General features: G+C 40.3%; 1 protein-coding gene and 1 long non-coding RNA gene across 4 annotated transcripts in view; one reads left to right on the plus strand and one right to left on the minus strand.

The window, feature by feature from the left end:
* Positions 1–13,574, minus strand: part of LOC105490836 (leucine rich repeat containing 1) — a 129,585-nt gene extending 116,011 nt beyond the window's left edge. The window contains exon 1 of one of the 2 annotated variants that reach the window (XM_011756789.3): positions 13,232–13,574. In XM_011756789.3, the coding sequence (XP_011755091.1) occupies positions 13,232–13,390 (159 nt within the window). In that variant the 5' untranslated portion in view covers positions 13,391–13,574. Of the gene's footprint in view, positions 1–12,924; positions 13,036–13,231 lie in introns of those variants that run through there. The other variant, XM_011756790.2, reaches the window with a different exon arrangement.
* Positions 13,575–13,693: 119 nt separating this feature from the next.
* On the plus strand, positions 13,694–27,990 carry LOC139363383 (uncharacterized). 2 transcript variants are annotated; one of them, XR_011623645.1, is made up of 5 exons: positions 13,697–14,247; positions 14,598–14,711; positions 15,295–15,367; positions 19,237–19,308; positions 19,616–27,990. It is a non-coding gene; the product is annotated as an uncharacterized lncRNA (long non-coding RNA). The 2 variants fall into 2 exon arrangements; XR_011623644.1 differs by having other exon boundaries at positions 13,694–14,711.
* Positions 27,991–27,993: the final 3 nt, after the last annotated feature.

Below are 27,993 nucleotides of genomic sequence, written 5' to 3' on the forward strand. Positions count from 1 at the left end.
CCTTGAGGCAGGAAGGTCCAGTGATAAGGAACACTGGCTCTGGAGCTAGACTGCATCACTTCAAATCACAGCTCTGCTACTCTGCTACTTAGCAGCCGCGTGGCCTTGGCAAGTTATTTACCCTCTCCGTGTCCCAGTATCCTCATCTGTAAAATAAACCAGTTTATGTGAAATATAGCTATGGTTGTAAGGATTAAATGAGTTAATCACGGGAAGTGCTTAGAGCAGACTGAGGCACACTGCTCATAAAATGCTATCATTATTATAATTATCAATTACGCAGGTTTCCTCTCCTAAATTCTAGGTCTCATAAAAACTTCTGCCATGACTCAAGTACTTTACAGTTCCTATACAGCAGTTCCCTTTTCCAGTGCTCCCTAAATCAATAAATAATTCTGCTGCCCACTCCCCATCAATAAAACCAAAAATCTACATCCTGCAGGTACTGTCCACTTTACCCCCAAGCTATCTCAGTATTTACTGCTACCACTACAGTCAAAGTCACCAGCAGCACTTCACTAGAACCTCTCAATAAAAGCCCCCTCTCCCAGTCTCCCTGCTTCTTCTCTTCCTATCATCTAATCTCTAATCAGCAGGCAAAGTGAACTCTCTAACATAAATCAGGTATCTTATAGGCTTATGATCTGCCACACTTCACTGATGAAAATCCATCCAATCTCTTCGCCAGGCCCTCCAGGCCCCGCCAATATCCTCACCTGGATTTCGGACTGCTCATGCCAAGGGCTCCAGCCGCACTAGCCTTCTTTCTGCCCATAAACTCACCAAGCTCATCTGTAAACCTTTGCAGGAAGCTCTGCCATATTTACATGGCTGCCCCACTCCACTGGTGCAAATGTCACTTCCTTGGAGAGGCCTTAAATAGAAATCTCCATTTGCAACACTCTCTATAGCACTTCCTTGTTTTTTGGGGTCTTCATTTTATTTTTTATTTTTATTTTTTGGTTTTTTGTTTGTTTTGACACAGAGTTTCACTCTTGTTGCCCAGACTGGAGTACAATGGTATGATCTCGGCTCATGGCAACCTCCATCTCCCAGGTTCAAGTGATTCTCCTGCCTCACCCTCCCGAGTAGCTGGAATTACAGTCGTGCACCACCACACCTGGCTAATTTTGTATTTTTAGTAGAGACGGGTTTTCTCCATGTTGGTCAGGCTGGTCTCGAACTCCCAACCTCAGGTGATCCGCCCGCCTCAGCCTTCCAAAGTGCTGGGATTACAGGAGTGAGCCACTGTGCCCGGCTTCTCTGTTTTGTTTTCTTTACAGCTTTTGTAACTATCTGAAATTCATATTTTCTTATCTGTTTTCTATCCTTACCTAGAATGGAAGCTCCATAAGGACAGAGATTTATTTGCCTTTCTAGATGGAACAATGCCTGAAGCACAGCCAGTGCTCAACAGGATGTGGAGTGAATGAGGGAAGCAGGGAGAAACTGTCAGGATCCAGCAGAGACCCATCCCTAGTCCCCATTCCTGAATCAAGATGTCTCTGAAGCCTGATACCAACATCCCATCAGAGAAGCCAGCTATTCAGGAGGAGACTGGAGAGCTGTAGCCTTTGATCCTAACTTACTCCTTGCAAAGCCACTTCAATCTGACACTGACCCATCGATGTTTATAATGGTCAACCCCCAAACTAAGTTTCCCAAAATACAATCTCTCAGGTACTCAAGTCAACACAAAGGGAAGTTTCAAACAACCCCCTCTGAATTGCTTGAGTTCATTTAATAAGGACACAAAAAAGATCCCAGCCAAATTCACCCATTTTGTCTCATTTCGAAAAGCTGGGAAAATGCAACTGACAAAAGAGAAAAACTTCAGTGTTCAAAGGTTGCTGGGGGTGAGGGAGTGTGAGTGTTTTAACCAAAGAAAATCTGCTGATCTTTTTTCCTTAATTGGTTCTGGGAATCAACAACTGACCACAGGAGGGTAAGTGTTTGGAACAGCTTTTCCTTATTATCAAATCCTTGATTATAATGATTAAGCCTAGATTTGTGGTTCTACTAAACCTCATGAAGCAACCTCACAGAGTATGTGTACAACTGCAGCACCACTCGTCAAAGGTTCACTCTGGGACCTCAAGTCATAAAATTAGCATCAGAGAGGGTCAACACACAGAGGGACTTTGTTGACACCACTCAGGTAAGGAAACTGAGGCTCAAGAGAGTACATGATCCGCCCAAGGTCACAATGCTAGTGTTGGACAGGACCAGGACAAGAACCCAGGGCTGATACCCAGGCCAGTGCTGTTTCTGCTCCATCATGGTGCCACCCATACACACAAGGACTACAGACAGCCCGGCTCTTCTTGGTGTCATGTTCAAGCTCTCCCTCACAAGTCTGGTTCAAAGCCATTACTAAATCCGCTCCTCAAAAGGGCTGAAAACTTTCCCCAAGATGCCCTTCAAATATGTATTCAATGCCTGCTCTGCACCAACCACCCTATTAAGCAGCAGGAATGCAAAGAAAAGATGTGTTGCTTTAAGAAACTCGCTTTGATGAGGGACAGAGATAATTACAAAGATGCAACAATAAAGTCAGAAGTGTCTCCAGAGACCACAGAGGAGATGGGAGGGCTTCCTGGAGGAATGTTAGCTCCGGAGCTCTGTCCAGTTGGATGACGAGCAGTGAGACAGGCAAAGAAGTGAGAAGAGTACTTCACCATAGGCAGAACGACAAAAAATGAAGACTAAGAACATGAAACAATACGTCAGCAACTAAGGGCAGCTAACTGGGGCTGAAACACAAGGCTGAGGGGAGGTAAGATGGCAGGAGTAGGCGGAGTGCAGAATGCCGCCAAACTGTACCCTGCAGGTGCGGGGAAGCCACCATTGCAGGCAATCACTGTCGCATTTGTGTCCTAGAAAGATCACTCTGACCAAGTATTGAGACAGGATTTGAAGGAAGGACAAATGAAGGAGTGTGGGCCTCTACCACAAAAGTCAGCATTGATAACAATGATCAAACTGTACTGAGTACTTTCTATCTCCCAGATAGTGTTCTCAGGACTGTCTACAGAGTAGCACATTTAATTTTCATACAACTTCATAAGGTAGGGACTATTATTACCTTCTTTCTACAGATGAGTAAACTGAAGTACAATGAGAGACAAGTTACCTATCCAAGGGGTCACCATGAACAGGACAATCTCCTAACAACTATGCATATTTCATCTTCAAGTAAGAGGATCTGGCCTGAATGGAGACTTCAGTAGAAGAGACTGAGGTGGGGGTGCTGATCCATGCAGTCATCACAAGTTAATGACCAAGCTTTGTGTCCCCAAACATCCTGCATACCACCCTGCCCTCTCGCTCCAGAAAGAGAACCAAGTCAACCCACAGTAAGAATCTATGCTCCAAACACAGCATATATCACCTTACAAAAGCTGCCTGTCTGCAATGCCCTCCTCCCTCCCCAGCCTGTCTAAGCCCTGCAGCAGTGAAAGCCGGAGTCCTGCTTTCCTACACCTCAAATGCAACAAGCCTCTGACAAGGGCCCACAGCAACTCTTGGCATGCACATTCATGTGGCAAGTATTAGATGTTAGTCTTCCAAAGATCTGGCATAAATACCTGCTCAACTGACTAAAGCCTACCTAAGGCCTTTTCTAGACCTATGGAAAAGAACTGCAGTCAAGAACAATGGGCCCAGAGATAAAAAGAAGAAAAAAAAAAAGACAGCCTCTAGGGCCATTTTTCAAGATCTCACAAGGATCACAGGACTTCAGTGTCAAGAATCAGGAATGTGTAGCCCATATCTTTATTCTCCTTTAATACATCATTTTACCTCTCTATACTTTAGCTTTTTAGATGCAAAATGACAGGTTAGATTTGTATAATCTCTAGGCCTCCATCCAACTCTGACTAAAAAAATGAAAATCTAGCAATATTTTGTAAAGTACATATCCATTGATCCAGCAATTATGCTTCTTGAAATGTATCTTAAAGAAACATTTGCACAGGTATACAAAGTAATACATATAAGAACTTTAAATCCAGCATGGCTCACCATTGCAAAGAATTAGAAACTATTTAAATATCCAGTAATAGGAGAAGGGTTAAAAAATAAATAACAGTGCTATATCCAATACAATGGAATACTATAGCACTCGCAATAATGCAGTAACACTTCTATATATATATATAGGTATGAAAAATGTCCAAGATAAGGTGTTAAATAAAAAGAACAAGCAGCAAAACAATTTATATAGTGGGAGTCCTATTTTTGTTTTAATAACAACAAATACATGGTGATGTATGAAGAAGAAAACAATCCATAAGAATACATTCTAAAAACAAAGGTAATTTTAAATGTCTTCACCACAAATAATAAATATGTGAGGTGATGGGTATGTTAAGTAGATTGATTTGATCACTCCACAATGTATACATGTATCAAAACATGTTACACCACATACATGTATACAATTATTTGTCAATTAAAAATAAAATAAAAAATTTTAATAAAATCAAATTGTTAATGGATGATATCATTTCAAGGAAATCAAGTGACTCTTCTTTTTGTTCTTTGAATTATTTTAATCATCCAACACATACTATTCTCATAATAAGATAAACACAAGACAACACCATAGTCAAGGTCATCTGCACTAACAACATGAGCCTCAAAGGCATTTATTCAGCATATTCCAGATTAAGTCAAGCAGTCAGAGCCCATGTTACATCCTGAGAGGTTTGAAGCCACTTTCTGGCCCTCACAACAGCTCGTTTGACTCAGGCACCTGGTTCTCACCACAAGCCAGTGGACAGGCTCCTGATTATCTCTTCCCAAGAAGTGGGGGTAGACTGCGGAAAGAAAGGTGCCCGTGGTGGCCAGATGGACAGAGTCCTCTCCATTCAGCCACACAATCAAGGAGTCAGTCTGGAACATGCTGTAATTAGGTGTAACACCACCTTCCACTCACCACATGGCAAATCCATTCCTTGGGGTTTTTAGAAACAAAAACACCAAATTTCTTCCAACTGAGTCAACTTCCCTGAAATCTAAACATTATAGTCTAGATCAAAATAATGAGGAGGGAAAAATTTTAAATATTACATCTTATTTTAGGAGTCCAAACTATTTTACACTACACACACACACACACACACACACACACCCTATTAGATGTTCTAAAATACCACATGCAATAGTAAATTACCATTCCTGTCCACTAAATCATACCCAAGAGAAAGTTAATGGACATTCAGAAGTTTCTCCTATGCATTTATGAAGATCTGGCCCATGGTCTCATCACCCCTCATAACTATCTTATGAAGCAGAGGGCAAACATTTCCAGCTCTGCGTTCTGAGTAGAGTCCTAAAATAGGTGAACTTGCCCTAGACTTCAGTGAGCACAGTGAAAAGCCTGCAGCACTCACTGGATCCTCACCCAAAAAGAACGCAACACCTCATTCCATGGCACAACAAGACCATGTTTGGGATCTGCCATCATCACAAAGAAATGTTTACACTGCTATTTCTGACACTCTTGTGTAAATCTCAACAGTGGCTCACCCCTAAAATCTCAAGTCTGTGGTAAACGGTCCATTTTAAAGAAATCCCAAGTACCTGTTTGTTACAGTACAAAAGATGCAAAATTCTGGCAACAGGGGAAATTCACTGGAAGCCTGTGATGTGGAGTCAAAGTGCTCCCTTTCCGCTGGGAGCCCCAGGAAAAGGGAACTGGGATTGTGGAAGCAGGCTCATTTTGCTGTTTTACCATACTAAAAGCATGACTCAATCTTTGTCAACTCTCATAAAGTTTCATTAACCAAATGGTTTGTTTTTCTCAAGGACTTCAGCTACTTTTTAAAAAGATATACAAGCAATGAGTTTCAAGTTACTCTAGAATAATAAATATTCTCCAAGTATTTGTCTTTGAAAGCATCCTCTACTCCAGCACAGGACGATGAAACTAAAATTCATAGTATAGAACAAACATAAATATACATTCATATTACTCAGAAAACTAGAACCCACAGGGTTACCAGGGTCACTGCTGGTACATTTTTATAAATTTAATGATCCCATTCATCTAAACAAAACCAAAAATAAGCAAACTCTTCCTACCCATAACACATCTGGCTGTCCATCTTCCTCCCAAGCCAACGCCTACTACAAAACTTGCCAGGTTTTAGTGAGCATCTTACAAGTTGAACACAAGGGTACCCCACAATCAAGGAAAATATGTCCACGGAAAGGAGGACAATGCTTTGTATTTGGCGTCCCACAAATTTATGAAGCACAACACAAGGCGGCATAGTAGAAAGAACACCAGACCGGAAGGGAGAGGCTCCTAGCAGCAAAAACTTTAATGATGCCATGTCCCAGAGCATCCCACCAGTACTCTATCTTTTCCTCCGGCCTAAACCACTGCAACCGGCCCCTGCCTGCTCTCCCGGACTCTACTCTCTCCTCTGACCCAGAATGATCTTTCTAAAAACAAAGATCTTTCCATACTTCACCTCTGCTTAGACACCTTCCCTGAGGCTCCTCTGCCTACAGGCACAGTTCATCTCATTATCTGTCATGGCATTCTGCAGAGGCTCTTCACACCGCCATGCCTCCTTGCTCCCAGGCGGGCAGTACGGCATACCAGTAAATGCACACATGTTGCAGGAGTTTCATGCTTGCTCCAGAACTAACCTTAACCAAGGCCCTTAAGCCTTTTAAATAAGGTTTTTACGATTCAGTTTCTGCATTTGCCAAGCTGAAATTGTAACAGTGGACTGTTATTCCATTTTAGAGAAATTATTTATGTAGAGCACTTAATACAATGCTTAAAACTCAGTTAAACCTCAATAAGCAGTGACAATTATAATTATTATTAATACATCACAGAAACTCACTAAATGTTTCTTAATTGAAGAGACTCTAATCCCCACTAACCCATTATAATTATTACTAATATGTCACAGATACTCACTAAACATTTCTTAACCAGAGACTCTAATCTCCACTAACCCCAGACAAATGACAACTTCTCTAGGTCTCAGTTTTCTCACTTTTAAGTATGAGAGGTGAGGAGAGGTGTGGGGTGGGGGGTGGGGGACTAACACAGAAAATAATTAAATGCTAAATTGTGTGATGGTAACAGGGTATCTGAGAAATGAGAATTGTTTCCCTAACTTGAGAAATGTATAGATCAGCACTATAAAGGGGAAATATTCCTTTGGATCCCCTTTCCCCTAAGCATTCACTTAAATTACATTTATTATAATGTTATTGAAGTATGTCCAAACATAAAACTAGGTTATGTCTTCTCTATGCTTTAGTTCTTATACAACTATAAGGTAAATAATTTTTAAATCTGGTAAAAACACATAAAAGAAAGCTCAACATTAATTTAACATGACAGATAACAGTGATGCAATTTTGCAGACACTGTATGGCTGCTTGCAATGTATTAAATAAAACAGCGGCATGGAGCAGGTAGCCTGCATCCACATTCTGCTTACTGACACCAATGTGCGCTGTGACCCCTTCAGCTACCCAACACTTCTGTCTAACAAATTGATATGAAACCTTTGTTCATACAACTTCCAGCCATCTTCTGACACCAACAAATCATTTCTGCAATAAACTCACATCTCTTCTTCCCCCATTAGCTAGAGACAATTAAAGGAAGGCTCAAACACAGTCAATAAAGTCTTTTGGCACTGTTCATTTATAAGGTCATCAAGATGTCACAGAATCTGTGATTTTTTAAAAAATGTATTATTGGCCAGGCACAGTGGCTCACACCTGTAATCCCAGCACTTTGGGAGGCGGAGGCGGGCAGATAATTTGAGGTCAGGAGTTTGAGACCAGTGAACATAGTGAAACCCCATCTCTACTAAAAACACAAAAATTAGCCAGGTGTGGGGGCACACGCCTGTAATCCCAGCTACTCGGGGGGCTGAGACAGGAGAATGGCTTGATCCAAGGAGGTAGAGGTTGTAGCGACAAGACTGTGTCACTACACTCCAGCCTGGGCGACAGAGTGAGATTCTGTCTAAAAAAAAAAGAAAAGTATTATTGAAAAGAATATTAAAAATGAAATTCTGGTTTTAAAAAATAACTGCCAGGAAAACGTCTTCAAACTCCAGTTTAAGAAACATTATTTTGGCCAGGCATGGTGACTCACGCCTGTAACCCCAGAACCTTAGGAGACGGAGGCGGGCAGATCACTTGAGGTCAGGAGTTCAAGACCAGTCTTCCCAACACGGTGAAACCCCATCTCTACTAAAAATATAAAAATTAGCTGGGTGTGGTGGCGTGCGCCTGTAATCCCAGTTACTCGAGAGGCTGAGGCAGGAGAATTGCTTGAACCCAGGAGGCAGAGGTTGCAGTGAGCTGAGATCGTGCCACTGCACTCAAGCCTGGGTGACATAGAGACTTTGTCTCAAAAAAAAGAAAAAGAGAAACTTTATTTTTAAATAAATGGATCTTGCCACAGTATCCAGAAAGATGTTAGACATCTGAGATCTAACTCTGTGCTGACACTTTCAGTGCTTCACGCATATTCTTTAATAACTCTATAACCCTATAAAGTAGGGAACACCTAAGGAAACAGAGGCTTGAACAGAGTCTCCAAGTGTTGGGGCAGCATTTTGAATGCTCTGAATCCAGCACCTCTGCTCTCTGCCCTTTCAAGACAAGCCCTAAAGAACCTCGGCAGAAGACAACCAGCAATGGACAATATAAATCCAGATGAAGCCAACCAGATGGGAGTGAGGGACTGAGAGAGAAAAGGTGGCATTTTGAAAAAAGAAATGGCAGGACTTGGCAACAAAATTCAGAGAAGAAAGGATCAGAGGTAAGTCCTTGGACCTTTGAGATGCAAAGAATAGGTGCCCTGCCCCCTAGAAATGGAACTTCTGGGAAAAGCAGTCAGTTTGGAATATGAGACCTAAATTAAAACATGGTTGGTTTAAGGCAAAAGGGACTTACCACAAGTGGAGATGGATATTCCCTTAACAGATCACAGCTGGAGATACTAAACTTGAAGTCATATTCATAGAAAGTATGTTTACAGTGCATGAAGATTCTTTCGAAGATAAGGCAATCAAAGGTGTCCAGTACAGAAGAGATGGAAAACAAAGACCGGCAAGACAAGGACACTGGATTCTGAAAGAAGACTTTGTGTCAACAATAGTGTCACTAGATTGGTGTAGAAAAGTCTGACCATATGAAGGTGAATTACAATGGCTAAGAAACAGGGCCCACCTACCCATGTTAGGACTCATCGATGCATCTTTGTGCCCACTATGTACTAAATACTGTCCTAGGTCCAGCCGTGAAGACCTCTGCACTCATGGAGCTTATGTTTTAGTTAGGGAGAGAGACAAAGAACAAGAAAGCAAGTATATGGTCTGGAGTTAGGTAATGATATGTGCTCTAAAGGACAGGAAAAAATAAAGCAGAATATGAGAAAGAATGATGTAGGGGGCAGGTATTTGAGATAATGCCATCTGGCAATCAACAAAAGATCAACTGAACTCTGTGGCAAGGTGAAATTCAATTTTTTAAAGCTGTGAAGCCTTTAGTATATTCATTTAAAATACGTGCTGCCTACTACTACATGAAGTGCTATATTGGTGCTGGAGATTACAGGAAAACACATGCATTTGAAGGTATCTGAGAATTGGTGCACACTGAGGAGAAAACCAATGGCATGTGAAAGGCTGAGGAAGTACAGAGGGGAAGCCAAGGTTCCTGTAGGGCAAGTAAGACAAAACAGTGTCATCCTATGAATGACCTTTTCTTCTGAAGTTGCTTCCAACTTGCATATTCTGACTATATTAGAAAAGGATTGATGTTAGAGCAGTGATATGCTTAAGGGAAGAGAAAGAAGCAGAGGGAGGAACATTTTTGTAAGATTCGGCAACATTCATTCAACAGATAAATAACTGTTTATTGAGCAAGACCTATCGGGTGCCACAGGGTAAGATTCTCTGCTCAACAAAGGTAAGGTCGGGCACGGTGGCTCACGCCTGTAATCCCAGCACTTTGGGAGGCCGAGGTGGGCAGATCACGAGGTCAGGAGATCGAGACCATCCTGGCTAACACGGTGAAACCCTGTCTCTACTAAAAATACTAAAAAATTAGCCAGGTGTGGTGGCGGGCACCTGTAGTCCCAGCTACTTGGGAGGCTGAGGTAGGAGAATGGCATGAACCCGGAAGGCAGAGCTTGCGGTGAGTGGAGATCGCGCCACTGCGCTCCAGCCCAGGCGACAAGAGTGAGACTCCGTCTCAAAAATAAATAAACAAACAAACAAATAATAAACATAGGTAAGCAAAAACACGGACATCTCAAGAAGGTTACAACTAGACTGTCTTTGTTAGCACAGAGCCATAAGGGATCAAACTGGGGGTAGTGGGTGAGGAGTCGGTGGATGCATAAAGAATAGTGAGACTATCACCCAACTGGAACCAAACTGAAGATGAGGGATCTGATGCAAAGGCTTAAAACATTAGCGAAGTAACCATCAAGTCCATAGCTTAGGAGCAGTTTAACTGTGGTGCCCTTTCCACCCCACACTAACCACATCTGGATTAAAATAATCTGCTTCCTCACAAAGCTGTGAATCATGCCTCCTTTAATCTCTATATTCCCAATAACTTGCAAAAATGGAATCTCAATAAATGCTCGGCTAAGGCCAAGTTATAATGACATGCGTAAAATAGGAGAGACTAAATAAAGGTTTGATGGGTGTGAGAAGCGGGATAGAAGATTACTGCTAGGTGTCCAAAGTAATTGTATTTGGCTGACATCTGGATGAACAGCACCCACCAGCAACTGCATCTAACTCACTGGATAACCCTGAGAAAGTCACCTCAATCCTGAATCTGAATTTGTAAAATGAAGATACTGGCACAAACCAGAGGTTGCAGGCCTTTCAGTGGAAAGAAGGTGGCTGTTATACCCCTGAAGCCTGGAAAGACTGCATATCTTTGCTGCCCTGGTAAGGAGTACGGGCTTCCCCTTAAGCTGTGCTTCCAAACAAATTATAGAGAGGAGAACATACAGCTGGTATGGCCACCAAAATAAGGACCTTTGAGGCTTGTCAACAAGAGACCCGCTTGTGATGTGGCAGGTAAGGAGATAGGGGTTTGGAGCAGGAGCAGCAGAGAGCAGTGGTAATAAGTTATACAGATCTCAGAGGTGAGACAACAGATAGCCCAAGGAAAAAATGGAAGGGATGGAACAGATATCTATGTTTTCACGGTGGTTCTCATGCTTGGCATGCACACACCCAGGCACCAAAACACACAGTAAGTCAGGGAGAAGCAGAATTCACACAACCTAAAAACTGTAATACTAATTTAAGAGCTGTTAGAGCAATAATAATCCATTAGCAAGCTCACCTCTAACCTTTGAAAAGCTTGTTTATTTACCGTATTTACAGAGTGCCATCAGACTATATTTTGAGCTTCTGACAAGTTTCCATTTAGGATCACAGAAAAACCTGACATTTTGGCTTGGCATGGGAAATTATGTAATTTCCCATGCCAAGCTGAATTCCCCAACATTACAGGAAAACCCACAAACCCTGCAGAAGGGAGTGAAAAGCCAATCCAGTCAAAGGAAATCTTCCAGTTCTACAAAAGAAAACAAACAAACAAATACCACAAAGAGTAATGAATCATTTCTAGTGAATAACTTTTCACTCCATCTTTAATAATGTCATTCTGAAGCCCCTGAAAAGTATTAAATTACATATTCTATATTCCTGGTGATATCACTGCCTAAAACTACACAACTTAAAGCAGTGAGTGAGCTGACGACTGGTAAGTGAAATCTTTAATGATGTGAAAGGCCAGAAAAAAATCACGTGTTTGAAAATGCCTGCAGAATAATAAAAGCCTGAGGGAACCTGATGGCTTTGCTGCTTCTAAGCTAAATAAAGCCTGGGGGGGCTTTGCAAAGGTCCTAGTGAGGATAATCTCTATGATTACACAGAGTAAACACCCAATCCATTCCACAGGAACCCAGGAAAGTTAATCCAAGAAGAACACCACCACTTAAAATATTGAGAAAAACACACAGTTCTGATTGTTTAAATGCTCCATCAGCGCTGGAGAACGTATCAGGTCATTCTAACAAGCCAGAACACTTGACTAGTGTTTCTGTGACAATGATTTGGCTTGTGTTAACTAAAGGACAAGCAAGATGTTTGCGTTCCAACGCTCAGCCCTTACACAGGTCCGATCCCCGACTCCCAGCAGTCTCCCTACTTCCTGCACACCTTTGGATTATTGCACACTGACTTCCTGCACACACCTGGGTTTGAGACACCTTCCCCCTGAAGGGTTACTCTAGCTAAGTTCCCGAGACAAGCTCGAAGGAAGTTCGCTGTCCCCCTACTCTCGGTCAAAGCACCATCAGCACATGTCACTTGACAAGTTCGGCGGCAGTGGAGTGATCAATTTACATAAACAACTTTGAAGAGATAACGCATCACTGCAACTACAGAAAGTCGGCAGGACGACTGTGGCCGCTCCGGGAAAGGAGGCTGCAAGGCTGGCCCGCGGGCAGAGCCTCTGCTGACGTTCACCGCAGCTCCCACCACGCAACAGGTCCACGCAGGCAGGGCCCGGGCGGCCGGCATCTGGGCACCTGCCCCCAGCGCTCCAGGCCCAGCTCTCCCCTACCCCCATCCTGCGTCCACCCCCGTAGCCACTGCAGGCCAGCCGGCCAAGCCCACCCGCGATAAAGCACGGAGCACATTCCTCCCAAGATGCCGAGATAGTGCGGCCCGCTTGAGCGCTGCCCAGGTCACAAGGTCCTCTGGGACAAGCCTCGACCAAAGGAGAAGCGCGCCCGGCCCTTAGTGGGGGAACGACCGCGGGGAGTGGAGGGGGGCGGGAGGCTGTGCTCTGTAGCTTCCAAATGGAAACAGCCTGAATCACCCGGCTTCTCACCTGCCCGGGCACAAGTGCCAGGTGTCAGTACCTAGACATGGATCTAAGTTACTTAACAGTCCAGAACGTTTCTCCAATAGCACGAGCCCCAGTGACTACGCGGAAAATATTCGGTCACTTTGAATAAAATGAAAAGGAACTTTTACTGGGAAAGGATGGAAGTAAAGAGACACGGGGAGAAAGAAGCAGGTGAATGCATAAAAGAGGGACGGTTCCTTCACGCCGGACCCGGAGGTGGAAGAGGGGACGAGAGAGCGGAAGGGACAACAGGCGAGAGCAGAGCGCGCAGGTGAGGCCGGACCCTTACCTCGGGCAGCTCGCGGAGCTGGTTGGCGTCCAGCAGCAGCTCCTCCAGACTCCGGGCATAGCGGTAGATCTCCTCGGGGACATAGACCAGCGAGCAGTGGCGCTTGTCGATGCTCTCCACATGACGGTTGCACCGCCACAGGGGGATGCAGTGGAACATCGCCGCCCCCGCCGCCGCCGAGCCGGGTCCCGAGCGGCGGAGACCCGGGCTCTGAGCCCGCTCTGCCCGGCGGCTCCGCTCAGCCCGCTGCCCTCTCCGCGCTCGTTGTTGGCTCTCGGGCTCGCTCGCTTCTCGCGCCCGGCTTCGCGGTCGGAAGCGCTTCAAGGAGCCTCGGGCGGGAGCCCCTGCCCCGTCCCTGCACCCCCGCCCGCCAGCCGGTGCCTCCCCTCCCACCCTCCAGTCGCCGCCCCCGCCGCCGCGCGGAGCTTCCTACTCGCGGCAGCTGCGCGGACTGAGCATGCGCACCAGTGGGTGCGCGCCGAGGGCGTTTCCCGGCCCGAGGGATGCTCCGCTCCGGGTTTTCCCGGCGACCTGGATCGGAGAGGGTCCACAGACCTGCGGGCCGGCTGCTGCAGGTCCTATTACTCCGGCTAGGACGGGGACGCGTCGGGCCCTTTGAGGAAGGCAGACTGTGAAAGGACTTGGGGCAAAGATAAGGCGGAGCAGAGGCGGCCTGAGCAGAGCAGAACAACTTTGATATTTAGTTTTATTTAACTCGCACTCCTCTCCTTGCTCCCCTTCCCCAAAACAACTTTCTCTTCCGGGGTCAGACAGGACCGCCCCGAAAGCGTACCTTGCGCGCCTGGAGCGCCAGGCGCTACGAGATTCGGTGTAGTTTTGAGGTGTTTGCACCGCCCTCGCTGCTGCTTTCGTGGCTGCCCGTGTGCCCGCTGCTCACGGCTGCTCCAGAAGTGTGAGCGGGCCGCGCCCGGCCCCTGCCCTGCCCTCTGGTCCTCGGGCACCGCCTGCAGGCTTTGTAACTTGGGAGCACATCTCCGGTGATCATGGTTTATGCAGTGAGTGACAGTAAATCCTCCTCCCTGTACCACCAAAGGCATAGGAGTCTGAGAGTCTGCGAGAGTCTCATAGATGTGGTTGCACCTGGCCAGGAGCCCAACTGCAGAAATAAGCAGGCAAAAGCGAGTTTCTGAGCCAGTTCCAGCCCGGCCCAGATGGCCCCTGACAACTAGCTGGGGTTGGTGCGGAGGGAGGAGCAAGGGAAGAGGGGCAGGTCGAGGCTGCCAGGTGAGCATCCTGCATACAGCTCCTGCTTTTCTGCTGCAACCCGGGTCCCGTCCAGCCCGGATGAACCGGGAGGCTCACTATTGGGTTATAACGACCATTCCCTCGCCCCGACTCATTCCAGCGGACCACGGCCGGAATCCTGAACTGCCCCTCTTCACCTGTAACTGTTTGCAACACAATCCCCATCTCCGAATAACAAGATTTTCTCCTTTCATGAAGGGTTGCTCAAGTCAAGGTCAGTAACAATGATGAATCATTTCCTTGGGGGCTCCTCTGACTCCCCACCCGGCCGCCCCTTCGTTCCACACTTTCCCTTTCAAGCATACTCAAACTCCAGGTTCCACCTGTGGCCTCTGCCACGCTGCCACGCTGGCTCTCCCACCCTCACTCCCGCCCTCCAGCTGCTATAGCTAAAATCTGGAGCCACGGAGTTCACTTTTCTATAGAAGACAAAGCTGAGCATGCTCAGTGGCCAAGACAAAGTTTAGTCGGAAACTAGTTTTTGCATTAGACTCTCCATTGGCTCCATAGACTCTCCCGTATCTTACAACTGGGCACAGGAGGGTTTCCCCGGTGAAATGGAGAAGAGGACACTTGGTCTTTTCAACTCTGCTAGGAGGGCTCCTTTCTTCCCAGTCCGTAAGGAGGGGTCTGACTTTCATTTCTACCCCAGCCTTATCACCTTAACTCTCATTCCAGTCAATGCCTAAACCCACTTCTCCCTGTCTTTTGTTTGTCCTGATTTGATTCCTGCATTCTCACAGAGGGCTACCTGGACTTTGAACCTCCACCCCACTTTCTACATTCTTGCATTCCAGAAACACATATGAAGCTCATTTCTGCCACCTTTCCTAGAAAACTGGTTCCTGACAGAGACATGTGGAAAGGTTGGTAAGTCCCCGTCTTCAAGTTTTCCAACCGCTTAAAAAAAAAAAAAAAAAAAAAAATTAAAGAAGGCTGGCTCCCTCCATTTAATCTAATGTTGATTTCCAGAGATTATCACACTAGATTATTTTAACAAACACCAAATGTATTTTAAAGACGTGTCCAGTCTTTTAAAAATTCAAACTTCAATAAGCATTCCTTGTGTGCCTCTCCGTGATGCTTCAGTTTCTCCGTGTTATTTTTGTATCAGCTTAATTCGAAAGAGATTGTGACCTCTTGAACAACAGATACTGTCTCACTTGCTTTGTAGATCGGGGAATCTGCCACAATGCCATATGCACAGTCAATGATCAACAGTTTTTGTTGATTTAATTCTGTGGGTAGTCAGTAGGCGAATTCTTGACTTTCCTTGTTTCCAAGGATCTGCCAAGAATTTGAAACAGCATAGTAAGAGAGAAAAAATGAAACAACACCTTGTCAACTACAGAATAGGGAAGCAATTAACTTTTTATTCACCTGAAGAATTTTAGGGTTTCCCACCTGATATAACATCTAGTTTCTTCCACCACATACAAATGAGTTTGACTCAATTTAAACAAAGTTTAAAAAGACCACCTAAATCAATTTATTCTTAGAATAATGTAATTCTTTTATTCATTTATACTGTGAAGCATGTTTTCACAGCCTTTGAGCTAAAGAGATCTGTGTTTGAACTCTTATTATGCCACTAGCTTTGTAGAAATTGACAGTTGACTTAACTTTTATAAGCCTCAGTTTTACCATATCTCAAATGAGGATAATGGTTCATGGGATTGTTATCTGGATTAAATGAAATGAAAGATATGAGATGCTTAGTAGAGTATCAGACACATATTACTTTAATCAATAAATATTCATTATGCACTTTATTCGCCAGCCTCCAGGAAGTTGGGGGCAACATCCACCATTTCCTGGTTGGTCTGTGTAACCAACCTTTTCTCTCTCGAATCACACTCACTTTGGGGAAACCAGCTGCCATGCTGAGCAAATCTAGAGCTCCACGTGCCAAAGAATTGCAGCTGGCAACTAGCAAGGGACAACTAGCAAGGGACTGATGATTCTTGGCAGTAGTCATGTGAGTGAGCTATCTTGGAAGCCAATTCTCCAGCCCTTGTCAAGCCTTCAAGTGACTGCTGCACCAGCTTGACTAAAACCTCATGATAGCCTCTGACTCAGGACCACTCAGCTAAGCTGCTCCCCACTCTTGCACCTCAGAAATTATGTGAGACAATAAATGTTTTTTGCTTTAAACTGCTAAGATTTGGAGTAATTTATTACACAGCAACAAATAACTAATAAAGGTACATACTATGTACCAGGCATTGTGCTAGATACTAGAAATGTAAGAAAAAACAAGATAGGTCTTAACCTCATGAAGCTTATTCTCTAAAGGTAGGAGAATGATAAATACTTAGTGGTCTGTTGTTGCATTGTCATTAATTTTTTGAGCATGATGTCATTAATTTTTTTTAAGTGAAAATCCAAAATGTTAGCTTGTAAGATAGGGTCAAAATGGAGATTCAGAGGTTTGGGCATGTGAATTTTAATGTGAGATACCACCACCTAACCACTAGAATGACTTAAAATTAAAAAAAAAAAAAAAGACAATCCCAAATGTCACTGAAGATACAGACCAACTTGGCCCTCAGAGTGGCTGACACCTACGATTCCAACATTTTGGGAGGCCAAGGCAGAATGGGGTGGAGGGATCGCTTGAGGCCAGGAGTTCAAGACCAGCCTGGGCAACATAGGAAGACACCCATCTCTACAAAAAATAATAAATTAGCCTGGCATAGTAGCATGTGCCTGGAGTCCCAGGTACTCAGAAGGCTGAGGTGGAAGGATCACTTGAGTCTCCTAGTTAGTTCGAGGCTGCAGTGAGCCGGGCACTACACTCAGCCTGGACAACAGAGCAAGATACTATCTCAAAAAAATTTTTAAAAATGGAGCAACTGGAATTCATACATTGCTGATAGAAGTGTAAAATGGTAAAACCACTTTGTAAAACAATTTGGCAGTTTATTGTAATCATATGCCTGCCCTGATGATCTAGCCATTCTACTCCTAGGTATCTGCACAAGAAAAAGTGAAAACATATGTCCAAGTAAGGATTGTTTACAAATGTGCAGAGCAGTTTTGTTAATAACAGCCCCAAACTGGAAACAATCCAAATATTCATCAACAGATGGATACAGTGTAGTATAGTGAAACAATGGACTAGCATTCAATGAAAAGGGGCAAGCCATTAATACATGTAACAGTGTGCATAAATGGCAAAAACTATGTTGTACAAAAGCCAGACACAAAAGAGTACATACTATATGATCCCATATATATAAAATTCTGGAAAATGCAAACTAACATAAAGTGACACAACCTAAATCAGTGGCCTAGAACCTGTTAGTTGGGTTGTAGGAAGGATTGTGGTGATAAAGATTGGTGATGAAAACCAGGGAATTTGTAGGGGAAGTGGGAGATGGAAATATTATATATCTTGATTGTGGTGTAGTTATGTGGGTGTATACTTTATTCATCAGACTGTATACTTAAAATAGGAAACATTTATTATATAAAATATATATATCAGTAAAATTAATTTTAAAAATTAAAAAGTATACAGGTGAATGTATCCAACAAGTAGTTGTAAATTACATCTAGGGTTAGTCGTGTTGTATTAGTTGCTCAATAAATATTTACTTGTTCACTACATGCGAGGCACTGGGTTAATTTGCTGGTGAGACAAAAAAGAACAAGACAGGGCTTTCAGTCTTACTGAAAGAAAGGCAGCTATCAAGGAACTTATAAATCAGTACTATTGTAGTGTAAAACAGCTTTTGTTCTCAATCTAGAGAGGATGACCTTTTGTCCTATAAAAGATTATTTGAGTGACCCTCTGAGGTATTTATATAGCAGGTTAAATAGCAAATTAAATCTTAATGATATACAAATCTGGATAATAGAAAGACAGATCGATTTGTATATGAATCCCAAAGCCCTCTCTCAGAGAAGAAGCACTCAGATCCCAACTCATGATTCTCCAAGGTTGAGTTTATGGATATTTTCTAAAGATTATATATCCCTGCTATAAGAGAAGCCTACACTCAAACAATTTGAGAAACCTGAGAGCCTACAGAATTACATGGATACATTAGTTTAGAAGTCAGCAATGTTTATGATCAGAACTAAAGTCATTACCCTAAAATCTCTTTGATTCGTATTACTATTTAAGTTGAAAGTCTATCCCCATCCCTTGCTTTTTAGTGGAAATGTTTAATCCATTTACATTTCATATAATTATCGGATGATTTGGACTTAAATCTATTCTTTTATTATTTGTTTTCCGTGTATACTATCTGATTTTTTTCCTCTGTTCCTCCTTTTTTTGACATCTTTTAAGTAAATAAATATATTTTATAATCTCTCTTTATCTATTGGCTTTCTAGCTATCATGGTTGCTCTAGGGAATATAATGTGCATCCTTAAATTTTCATAGTCCAGTTAGAGTAAATATACCAATTCATATAAACCCTTGCATATGATCCTTGCAATTATCTATGTCTGTTTTTCAACTCTCTGGTGCAATTTGTATGCAGATTACATTTATATGTTATAAACCGCACACAAAATTTTATGTATTTTCTTTTAAAATTCTTTTTTATTTTAAGGAAATAAGAGGAAATAGTGCTCTTCATTTCTATCTTGTGTCATGTCTCTTTTCCTGGAAGTTTGTTAAAGATTTATCTGCAGATGTCTTTATTGTACCTTAATTCTTTATAGATATTTTCAGTAGATATACAGTTCTGGATTGACAGGTTTACTGTTTTTTTTCCCCCCAGCACTCTAAAAATAATCCATTTTCTAATGATTTCTTATGAGAAGTCAGCAACAACTCAAACTGGACCTAATTTGTATGTAATGTATCATTTTCTCTGGCTGCTTTCAAGATTTTCTCTGTATTCTTGGTTTTTAGCAGTTTAATTATTATATATCTATATTTATCTTGATTATGGTTTGCTGAGCTTATTGAATCTGTAAATTTATAACTTTCACCAAATTTAGAACATTTTCAGCCATTATTTCTTCACATTTTTTTGCCCATTCTCTTCTTTCCTTTTAATACTTCAATTTTTAAAATGTTAGACCTCTTGATATTGTCCCACATATTTTTGAGGTTCTGCTTCTTTTTTCCCTAATATTTTTCTCTCTGTTTTCTAGATTGGATAATATATACTGTTCCAGCTTCAAGTTTACTGGTTCTTCTATCATCTTCAAACTGCTATTAAGCCCATCAGAAATGCAATTTCAGATGGTGTATTTTTCAGTTCTGAAATTTCCATTTGGTTCTTTTTTTATATAGTTTCTGTTTCTCTGCTGAGATTTCCTATGTGTTCATTTATTAAGAGTTTATGTTCCTTTACGTATTTGATTAAGGTTATAATCACTGCTTTAAACTCTGTAGGCAAATTCTGAAACCTGGGCCATCTTAGAGTCATTCTGCCTTGATTGCGTTTTCTTTTAAGTATAGGTCACATTTTTCTGTCTCCTCATATACCTAGTAATTTTGGATTATGTCCTGGATATTGTAAATAATAAAATCTCTGGATTCTGTTATAGTCCTCCAAAGAATGTTTATTTTTTGTTTTGTTTTGTTTTAGCAGCCTGTTAGCTTGGATGAAATAAAACAACAAACTCTTATTTTCTCTGTGGTACATGGCAGCTGAAATTTGTGTTCAGTTATTTTATTCTTAATTAGGTTGCTTAAAAGCTGAACTACACGTGCATAATTTAGAGGTCAGTCAAATTATGCAGAATCTGGAGCTTCTGTTCTCACTCAATCCTGTCTGAGGTTTTGTCACCCCAACTCTGATGTATGTATGATACATTGAGCCAGATTGCTCTAAATATGAGTTTTAGCTGATCTATGTGATAGAGACTAGTGTATGCTTGTCAGAGTCATAAAAACAGAAAATTCACTCTTCTTCCTAGTATAGATTTTCCTTCAGTTTCTGCTTGGTTTTGGCCATTCTCCAGTACCTTCAGATAGTTGATTTTTGCATTTTGTGCAGCACTATAATTGTTATCTGTGGGAGAGTTGGTCATGTAGTAACCACTCAGTTGTTTTTTATAAATTGTAATCATTTGTTCATGTAGCTTCACAGATTGTAACAGTATATGGACAATCCAAATTTTCTTATTACTAAGATTTTAATCTACCCCTCCATTCATAGGAGCTACAAATGAGCAATTTGAGTTTTCTGCTTTTCTGTTTTTCTCAATCTCCTTATAAAGGTGCTAATGATGAGTCAAATATTGAACAGCATTTTGCCTTAGTGGCAGTGAGCCAAAACTACCTGTAGTGTGGGGTGGTATAAAGAACTCATGATTTTGCATTGAATTTTTGGATCTGCCACTACTAGGGATGAGATCTTGGGTGAATTATATTTAACTCTAATATTCTTTATTTCTACAAAGGCATGAAAAATGCCACCCTCAAATGGTTATTGAGAGGATTATGGGTTAATGTAATGGAAAAAGTTTTCTATACTGCAGAACACAACACATTAGGCATTATTAATTGTCAGTACTCTTTGCTCAGTTACCAGCCAAAAGAAAGCCTATCAAGTGAGTACATTGTTTATGTAAACAATATATAAATTATCATATCAGTTGATATGTGACTGTAAAGTATTTCAAGAAGAAAGAGACTATATCAAAGAAGCCAAATGAAAACCAGGTATCTGCCACTGAATCCATCTTTTTCCGGGCCTCTGCCTCAGCCTCATGGTCTCCTTCGATAAAACAGGAATGTCTCAGGTGAAGCTTAGAGGCAGCTCACAAACAGGACTTCCTCAGGTTGTGGCAATGCTTTACATTTGTGTAATGCTTTATCGTTTAAAAAGAGCACATTAGCATACATTGCCTCATCTGATCAAAATGTACTTGTTAATCATTTAAGTAAACATAGATGCCTCATTTATTTTTCACCTTCATCCACAAAAGTTTTAAGAAAATCATATAGCCGTGTCTCTTCTTATGTTACTCTTATTTTATAGTAACATTTCCTATAATATAAACTACATCAATATAGACACTGTTTTCACTGAAGGCCAAGGTCTACTTTGTAATAAGTAAAAATGATACCTATGATTGAAACCACTCTACTGAGCACTGTCATTCAAACAATTCAAAGACCATTAGTGATCAAAGTATGTTGATCAGTTAACTAACATAAGCCTGAAAGATCTCCTATTTCTCCAGTCAAGTTAGCACTCTCTATGAAGTTCATGCAAACTTGACTGGAGAATAAGATACTTTTTAGGCCTAGTCCACTTGAAATAATATGTTATTAATAATGCTGTCTTAAAAGAAATAAAGAAAACTATTAACTTTCAGGCTAACAAAAACATTTCACTGTTTAAGCATACCACAATAGTTTATTTATGTTACTAATAAAACAAGATCAGATCAGCATATATTTTTAAAAGTATAATATTCAGGCTTCATTCAATCATTTATTTCAGAATTGCAGACATCTCTGCAATTCTAATTTATTCATACTATTTTCTATTACTGGGTCAACTGACAAATCTACTTTATTTGCTGTTTTCTTCCCATGAAATACAAGGGAGAAATGTTTTCAAAGAACATCAATTTATTTTAAAGTTTTTATTAATATGTGAGGAGTTTATAAACAAATACATTGCATTAATTATAGCACCTTAAAGGAGGTAAAAATTAAGAGAGTTTGGGTGGAAATGTCAGTATCTGATATTATTATAAATCCATCATTGAGACAAGTCAAATTAATTTATAGGAAGGCAACTCTACAGATATGTCCTGTTTTAAGCAAAATCAAGCATGAAGATAGGTAATCTCATAGCAATTTTCAATGCAGAGATGATTCTTGTTGTCCTAGGATTTGTTGCTTTACCAAAAAGATTTACTAAAAGGTTTAAATGGATCATTATTTTAATGCAACTGAAACAATTTTATTTACCAAAAAATTAAGTTGCATACAATTTTGTGGGTACATTTCTAATGTACAAAGCTAAGTGTAACTGTATTCACCTTTTAAAAATTAAACTTAATTTTTTAATTGATGCAGTAATTGTACATATTTATGGAGTATAAAGTGGTGTTTCCATACACATATAGTGCTCAAATCAGGGTAATTAGCATGGGCATCATCTCAAACATTTAGCATTTCTTTGTGTTGGGAACATTCAATATCCTCCTTCTAGCCATTTGAAACTATATATTATTGCTCACACCTGTAGTCCCAGCACTTTGGGAGGCTGAGGTGAGTGGATCACTTGAGGTCAGGAGTTTGAGAACAGCCTGGCCAACATGGTGAAACCCCATCTCTACTAAAAATACATGGTGGTATGTGCCTGTACTCCCAGCTACTTGAGAGGCTGAGGCAAGAGAATTGCTTAAACCTGAAAGGCAGAGGTTACAGTGAGCCGAGATCACATCACTGCACTCCACTCTGGGCAACAAGAAAGGAAGGGAGGGAGGGAGGAAGGGAGTTGCTGTGACAGGATTTTATTCTTTTTATGGCCTAATAGTATTCCATTGTGTATATACACCACATTTTCTCTATCCATTCATCTGTTGTTGGACATTTAGGGTGATTCCATATGTTAGCTATTGTGAATACTACTGCAATAAACATGCAGATGTATTTTCAATATGCTGATTTCCTTTCCTTTGGATAAAGGCCCAGTAGTGGGATTGCTGGATCATATGGTAGTCCAATTTGTAGTTTTCTGAGGAATCGCCTTACTGTTCTCCATAGTGGCTGTACTAAATTACATTCCCACCAACAGTGTATAGAGTTCCCTTTTCTCCACATCCTTGCCAGCATTTGTTGTTTTTTGTCTTTTTGATAATAGCCCTCCTAACTGGAGTGAGATGATACCTCATTGTGGTTTTGATTTGCATCTTCCTGATGACTAGTGATGATGAACATTTTTTAACATCATATTTGTTAGTTTTAACCATGATTTTTTGGTCATTTCTAGGTCTTTTGAGAAATGTCTGTTCAGATCATTTGTCCATTTTTAAACTTTGTTTTTTGCTGCTGAGATGTTTGAGTTCCTTGTATATTCTGGACATTATCCCCTTGTCAAATGAATGGTCTGCAAATATTTTCTCCCATTATGTAGGTCGTCTTTTCACTCTGTTGATTGTTGTTGTTTTTGTCTGTGGAGACACTTTGTACTTTAGTATAATCCCATTTGTTTACTTTTGCTTTTGGTGCCTGCACTATTAAGGTCTTATTTATAAAATCTTTTCCCAAACTAATGTCCTGAAGCATTTCTCCTATGTTTTCTTTCAGAAGCTTTATTTTTTTGGGGGTCTTACTTTTAGGTCTTCTATCTATTTTGAGTGGATTTTTTTATAGGTTAAGAGGTAGGAGTCTAGTTTTGTTCTTCTGCATATGGATATTCAGTGTTTCCAGCACCATTTATTGAAAAGACTCTTCTTTTCTCAATGTGCCTTATTGGCACCTTCATCAGTAATGAGTTGGCCATAGATACATGAATTAATTTCTGAGTTATCTATTCTGTTTCATTGGTCTATGTGTCTATTTTTGCACCAGTATCATGCTGTTTTGGTCACTACCGCTTTGTAAGATATTTTGAAGGCTAGTAGTGTGATTCCTGTAACTTGGCTGGCTGGCTTTCTTGTTTGTTTGTTTGTTTTGCTCAGTATTAGTTTGGCTACTTGGAGTCTTTTGCTGTTTTATACAAATTTTAGGATTTCTTTTTTTATTTCTGTGAAGAATATCCTGGGCATTTTGGTAGGGATAGCATTGAATCTGTAGTTTACTTTGGGTAGTATTGTCATTGTAACAATATTAATTCTTGTAATCCATGAGCTTGAGATGTCTTTCCATTTGTTTGTATCTTCATTAATTTCATTCTTCAGTGTTTTGTAGTTTCCTTATAAAAGTCTTTCACCACCTTGATTACATTTATTCCTAGGTATTTTACTTTTTGTAGCAATTACAAATGGGATTGCCTTCTTGATTTTATTTTCAGCTAGTTCATTTTTCATGTATGGAAAAGCTACTTTTTTTTTTTTTTTGAGACAGAGTCTTGCTCCGTTGCCCAGGTTGGAGTGCAGTGGCCAGATCTCAGCTCACTGCAAGCTCCGCCTCCCAGGTTTATGCCATTCTCCTGCCTCAGCCTCCCAAGTAGCTGGGACTACAGGCACCCACCACCTCGCCCAGCTAGTTTTTTTGTATTTTTTAGTAGAGACGGGGTTTCACCATGTTAGCCAGGATGGTCTTGATCTCCTGACCTCGTGATCCACCCGTCTCAGCCTCCCAAAGTGCTGGGATTACAGGCTTGAGCCACCGCGCCCGGCCAGAAATGCTGCTTTTTTATACTAATTTCATATCCTGCAACTTTACTGAATTTATTTTATTCTGTTTTTTGATAGAGTCTTTAGGTTTTTCTATACATAAGATCATGGAATTTGCAAACAAGGACAAATTGATTTCCTGCTTTCCAATTTATATGCCTTTTATTTCTTTCTCATGACTAATTGTTCTGACTAATACTTCTAGTACTATGTTGAATAAGCATGGTGAAAGTGGACATATTTGTCTTCTTCCAGTCTTAGAAGAAAACCTTTTAGCTTTTCCCTATTTAATATGATGTTAGCTGTGAGTTTGTCATATATGGCCTTTATTATTTTGAGGTATGTTCCTTCTTTGCCTAGTGGATTGAAAGTTTTTATTATAAACAGATGTAGAATTTTATCAAGTGCTTTTTTGGCATCTATTGAGATGATCATATGGTTTTTAGTAGTCCTTCATTCCATTGATGTGATGTGTAACATTTAATGATTTGCATATATTGAACCATCCTTGTATTCCTGGGATAAGTCACACTTGACCATGGTGTATTATCTTTTTGATGTGTTCTTGGATTGGATTTGGATTTGCTAGTATTTTGTTGAGGATTTTTGTGTCTATATTTATCAGGAATACTGGCCTATAGTTTCCTTTTTTTGTTGTGCCCTTGTCTGCTTTTGGTACCAGGGTTATGCTGGCCTCATAAAATTAATTAGAAAAAAAATTTTCTGCTTCATTTTGTGAAATAGTTTGACAAGAATTGATACTAATTCATTAAAGATTCAGGAGAATTCAGCAGTGAAGCCATCCAGTCCTTGACATTTCTTTGTTGGGAGATTTTCTGTTACTGACTCAATCTTGTTACTTGTTATTGGCCTGTTTGAGTTTTCTGTTTTTTCTTGGTTGAATTTTGGTAGATTATTTATGTCCAGGAAATTATCTATTTCCTTTTTTTTTTTAATTTATTGTCATGTATTTATTCATAGTACTCTCTAATAACCCTTTGTATTTCTGTGGTATCTGTTGTGACATCTCCTTTTTCATTTCTGATTTTACTTATTTGGATCATCTCTCTTCTTTCTGAATCTAGCTAATAGTTTGTTGGTTTTGGTTATCTTCTCCAAAAAAACCCAACTTTTTGTTTCAGTGATTTTTGTACTTTTCTTCTTAATCTCAATTTTATTAATTTCTGCTCTGATCTTTCCTTCTCTGATTTCTTTCCTTCTACTAATTTGGGGTTTACTTTCTTCCTTCTTTTCTAGTTCTTTGAGATGTACCTTTGGGTTGTTTTTTTTGAGATCTTTGTAGTTTTTTGATGTAGGCATTTATTGCTATAAACTTGCCCCTTAATACTGCTTTTGCCATGTCCCCTAGGTTTGGTATATTGTGTTTTTATTTTTATTTATTTCAAGGAATATTTAAATTTCTCTATCCATTAGTCACTCAGGAGCCTGTTATTTAATTTCCATGTATTTGTATAGTTTTGAATGTTCATCTTGTTATTGAATTCTAGTTTTATTCCATTGTGGTCTGAGAAGATAGTAGATATGTTTTTAATTTTTAAAAATTTTTTGAGGTTTGTTTTGTGTTCTAATACATAGTCCTGAAGAATGTTCCATGTGCTGATGAAAAAGATTTGTATTTACCAGCTGTTGAGTAAAATGTTCTATGTTAAGTAAAATGTCTATTAGGTCCATTTGATCTATGGTGCAGTTTATATCTAATATTTCTTTGTTAATTTTCTGTCTAGATGATCGATGCAGTGCTGAGAGTGGGTGTTGAAGTTCTCAATTGTTATTGTATTGGAGTCTGTCTCTCCTTTTAGATCTAATAATATTTGCTCTATATATCTGAGTGCTCCAGTTTGGGGCACATATACATTTACAATTATTATATTCTCTTGCTGAATCGATCCCTTTATTATTACGTAATGTCTTTGTCTCTTTGTACAGCTTTTGACTTGAAGTCTGTTTTGTCTAAGTATAGCTACTCCTGCTTGCTTTTGCTTTTAGTTTCTATTTTTATGGAATATTTTTTATTTAAGCCCTTCACTTTCAGTGTGATTGTCCTTAAAGATGAGGTGAGCTTCTTTTAGGCAGCATATAGTTGGGTCTTATTTTATTATTATTATTCAGCCAGTCTATATCTTTTAAATGAGGAATTTAATCCATTTATATTCAAGGTTAGTAGTGATAGGTGAGGACTTAATATTGTCATTTTATTGATTGTTTTCTAGGTTTGTGTGTGTGTGTGTGTGTGTGTGTATCCTTTGTTCCTTACTTCCTCTCCTATTGTTTATTTTTACTATTGGGTAGTTTTCTGTAGTGACGAGTTTTGATTCCTTCCCTTTCTCCTTTATGTATCTGCTCTAGCATTGAGTTTTATAGTTTCTCATGTTTTCATGGTGGTGGTTATTGTTTTTTTCATTTCTAGATGTAAGACTCCTTTGGGTATTTCTTAAAAAATTGATCTAATGGTGATGATTTCCATTAGTTTTTGCTTGTTTGTGAAATATTTCATTTTCTTCTTTTATGATGAATGGCTTTGCTGGGTATAATGTTTGTGCCTGCCAAGTATTTTTCTTTCACTACTTTGAATATATCATCTCATTCTCTCTTGGTCTCTAAAATTCCTGCTGAAAAATCTAATGGAGATTTTCATATATGTGACTCAAAACTTTTATCTTGTTGCCTTTAAAATTCTTTCTTTGTCTTTCACTCTTGACAGTTTTACTATAATCTGCCTCAGAGAGGATATGTTCAGGTTTAATCCATTTGGGGTTCATCGAGCTTCCTGGACCTGAATGTTGGTCTTTCTCCCAAGACTTGGGAAGTTTTCGGTTATTATCTCACGAAATATGTTTTCCTCACCTTTTTCCATGTTTTCTCCTTCTGGAACACCCATAATACCAACAACATTTGTTCACTTACTTCTATCCCATAAGTTCTGTAGGCTTTCTTCACTTTTGGTTTTTTTTTTTTTTTTTTTTTTTTGGCCTTCTTTTATTATTTCAAAAGACCCATCTTCAAGTTCAGAAATTCTTTCTTCTGGTCTGATCTGTTGTTGAACCTCTTAGTTGTATTTTTTTATTTCCTTTACTGAATCCTTCAGCTCTGGGATTTTTGTTTTGTTCTTTTTTATGATATTGATCTCTGTTGAATATCTCATTCAAATCATGAATTATTTTCCTCATTTTGTTAAATTGTCTGTTTATATTTTCTTGTAT

The sequence above is a fragment of the Macaca nemestrina genome, chromosome 5, assembly GCF_043159975.1.
Source record: "Macaca nemestrina isolate mMacNem1 chromosome 5, mMacNem.hap1, whole genome shotgun sequence".
In the NCBI taxonomy this organism is placed as follows: Eukaryota; Metazoa; Chordata; class Mammalia; order Primates; family Cercopithecidae; genus Macaca; species Macaca nemestrina.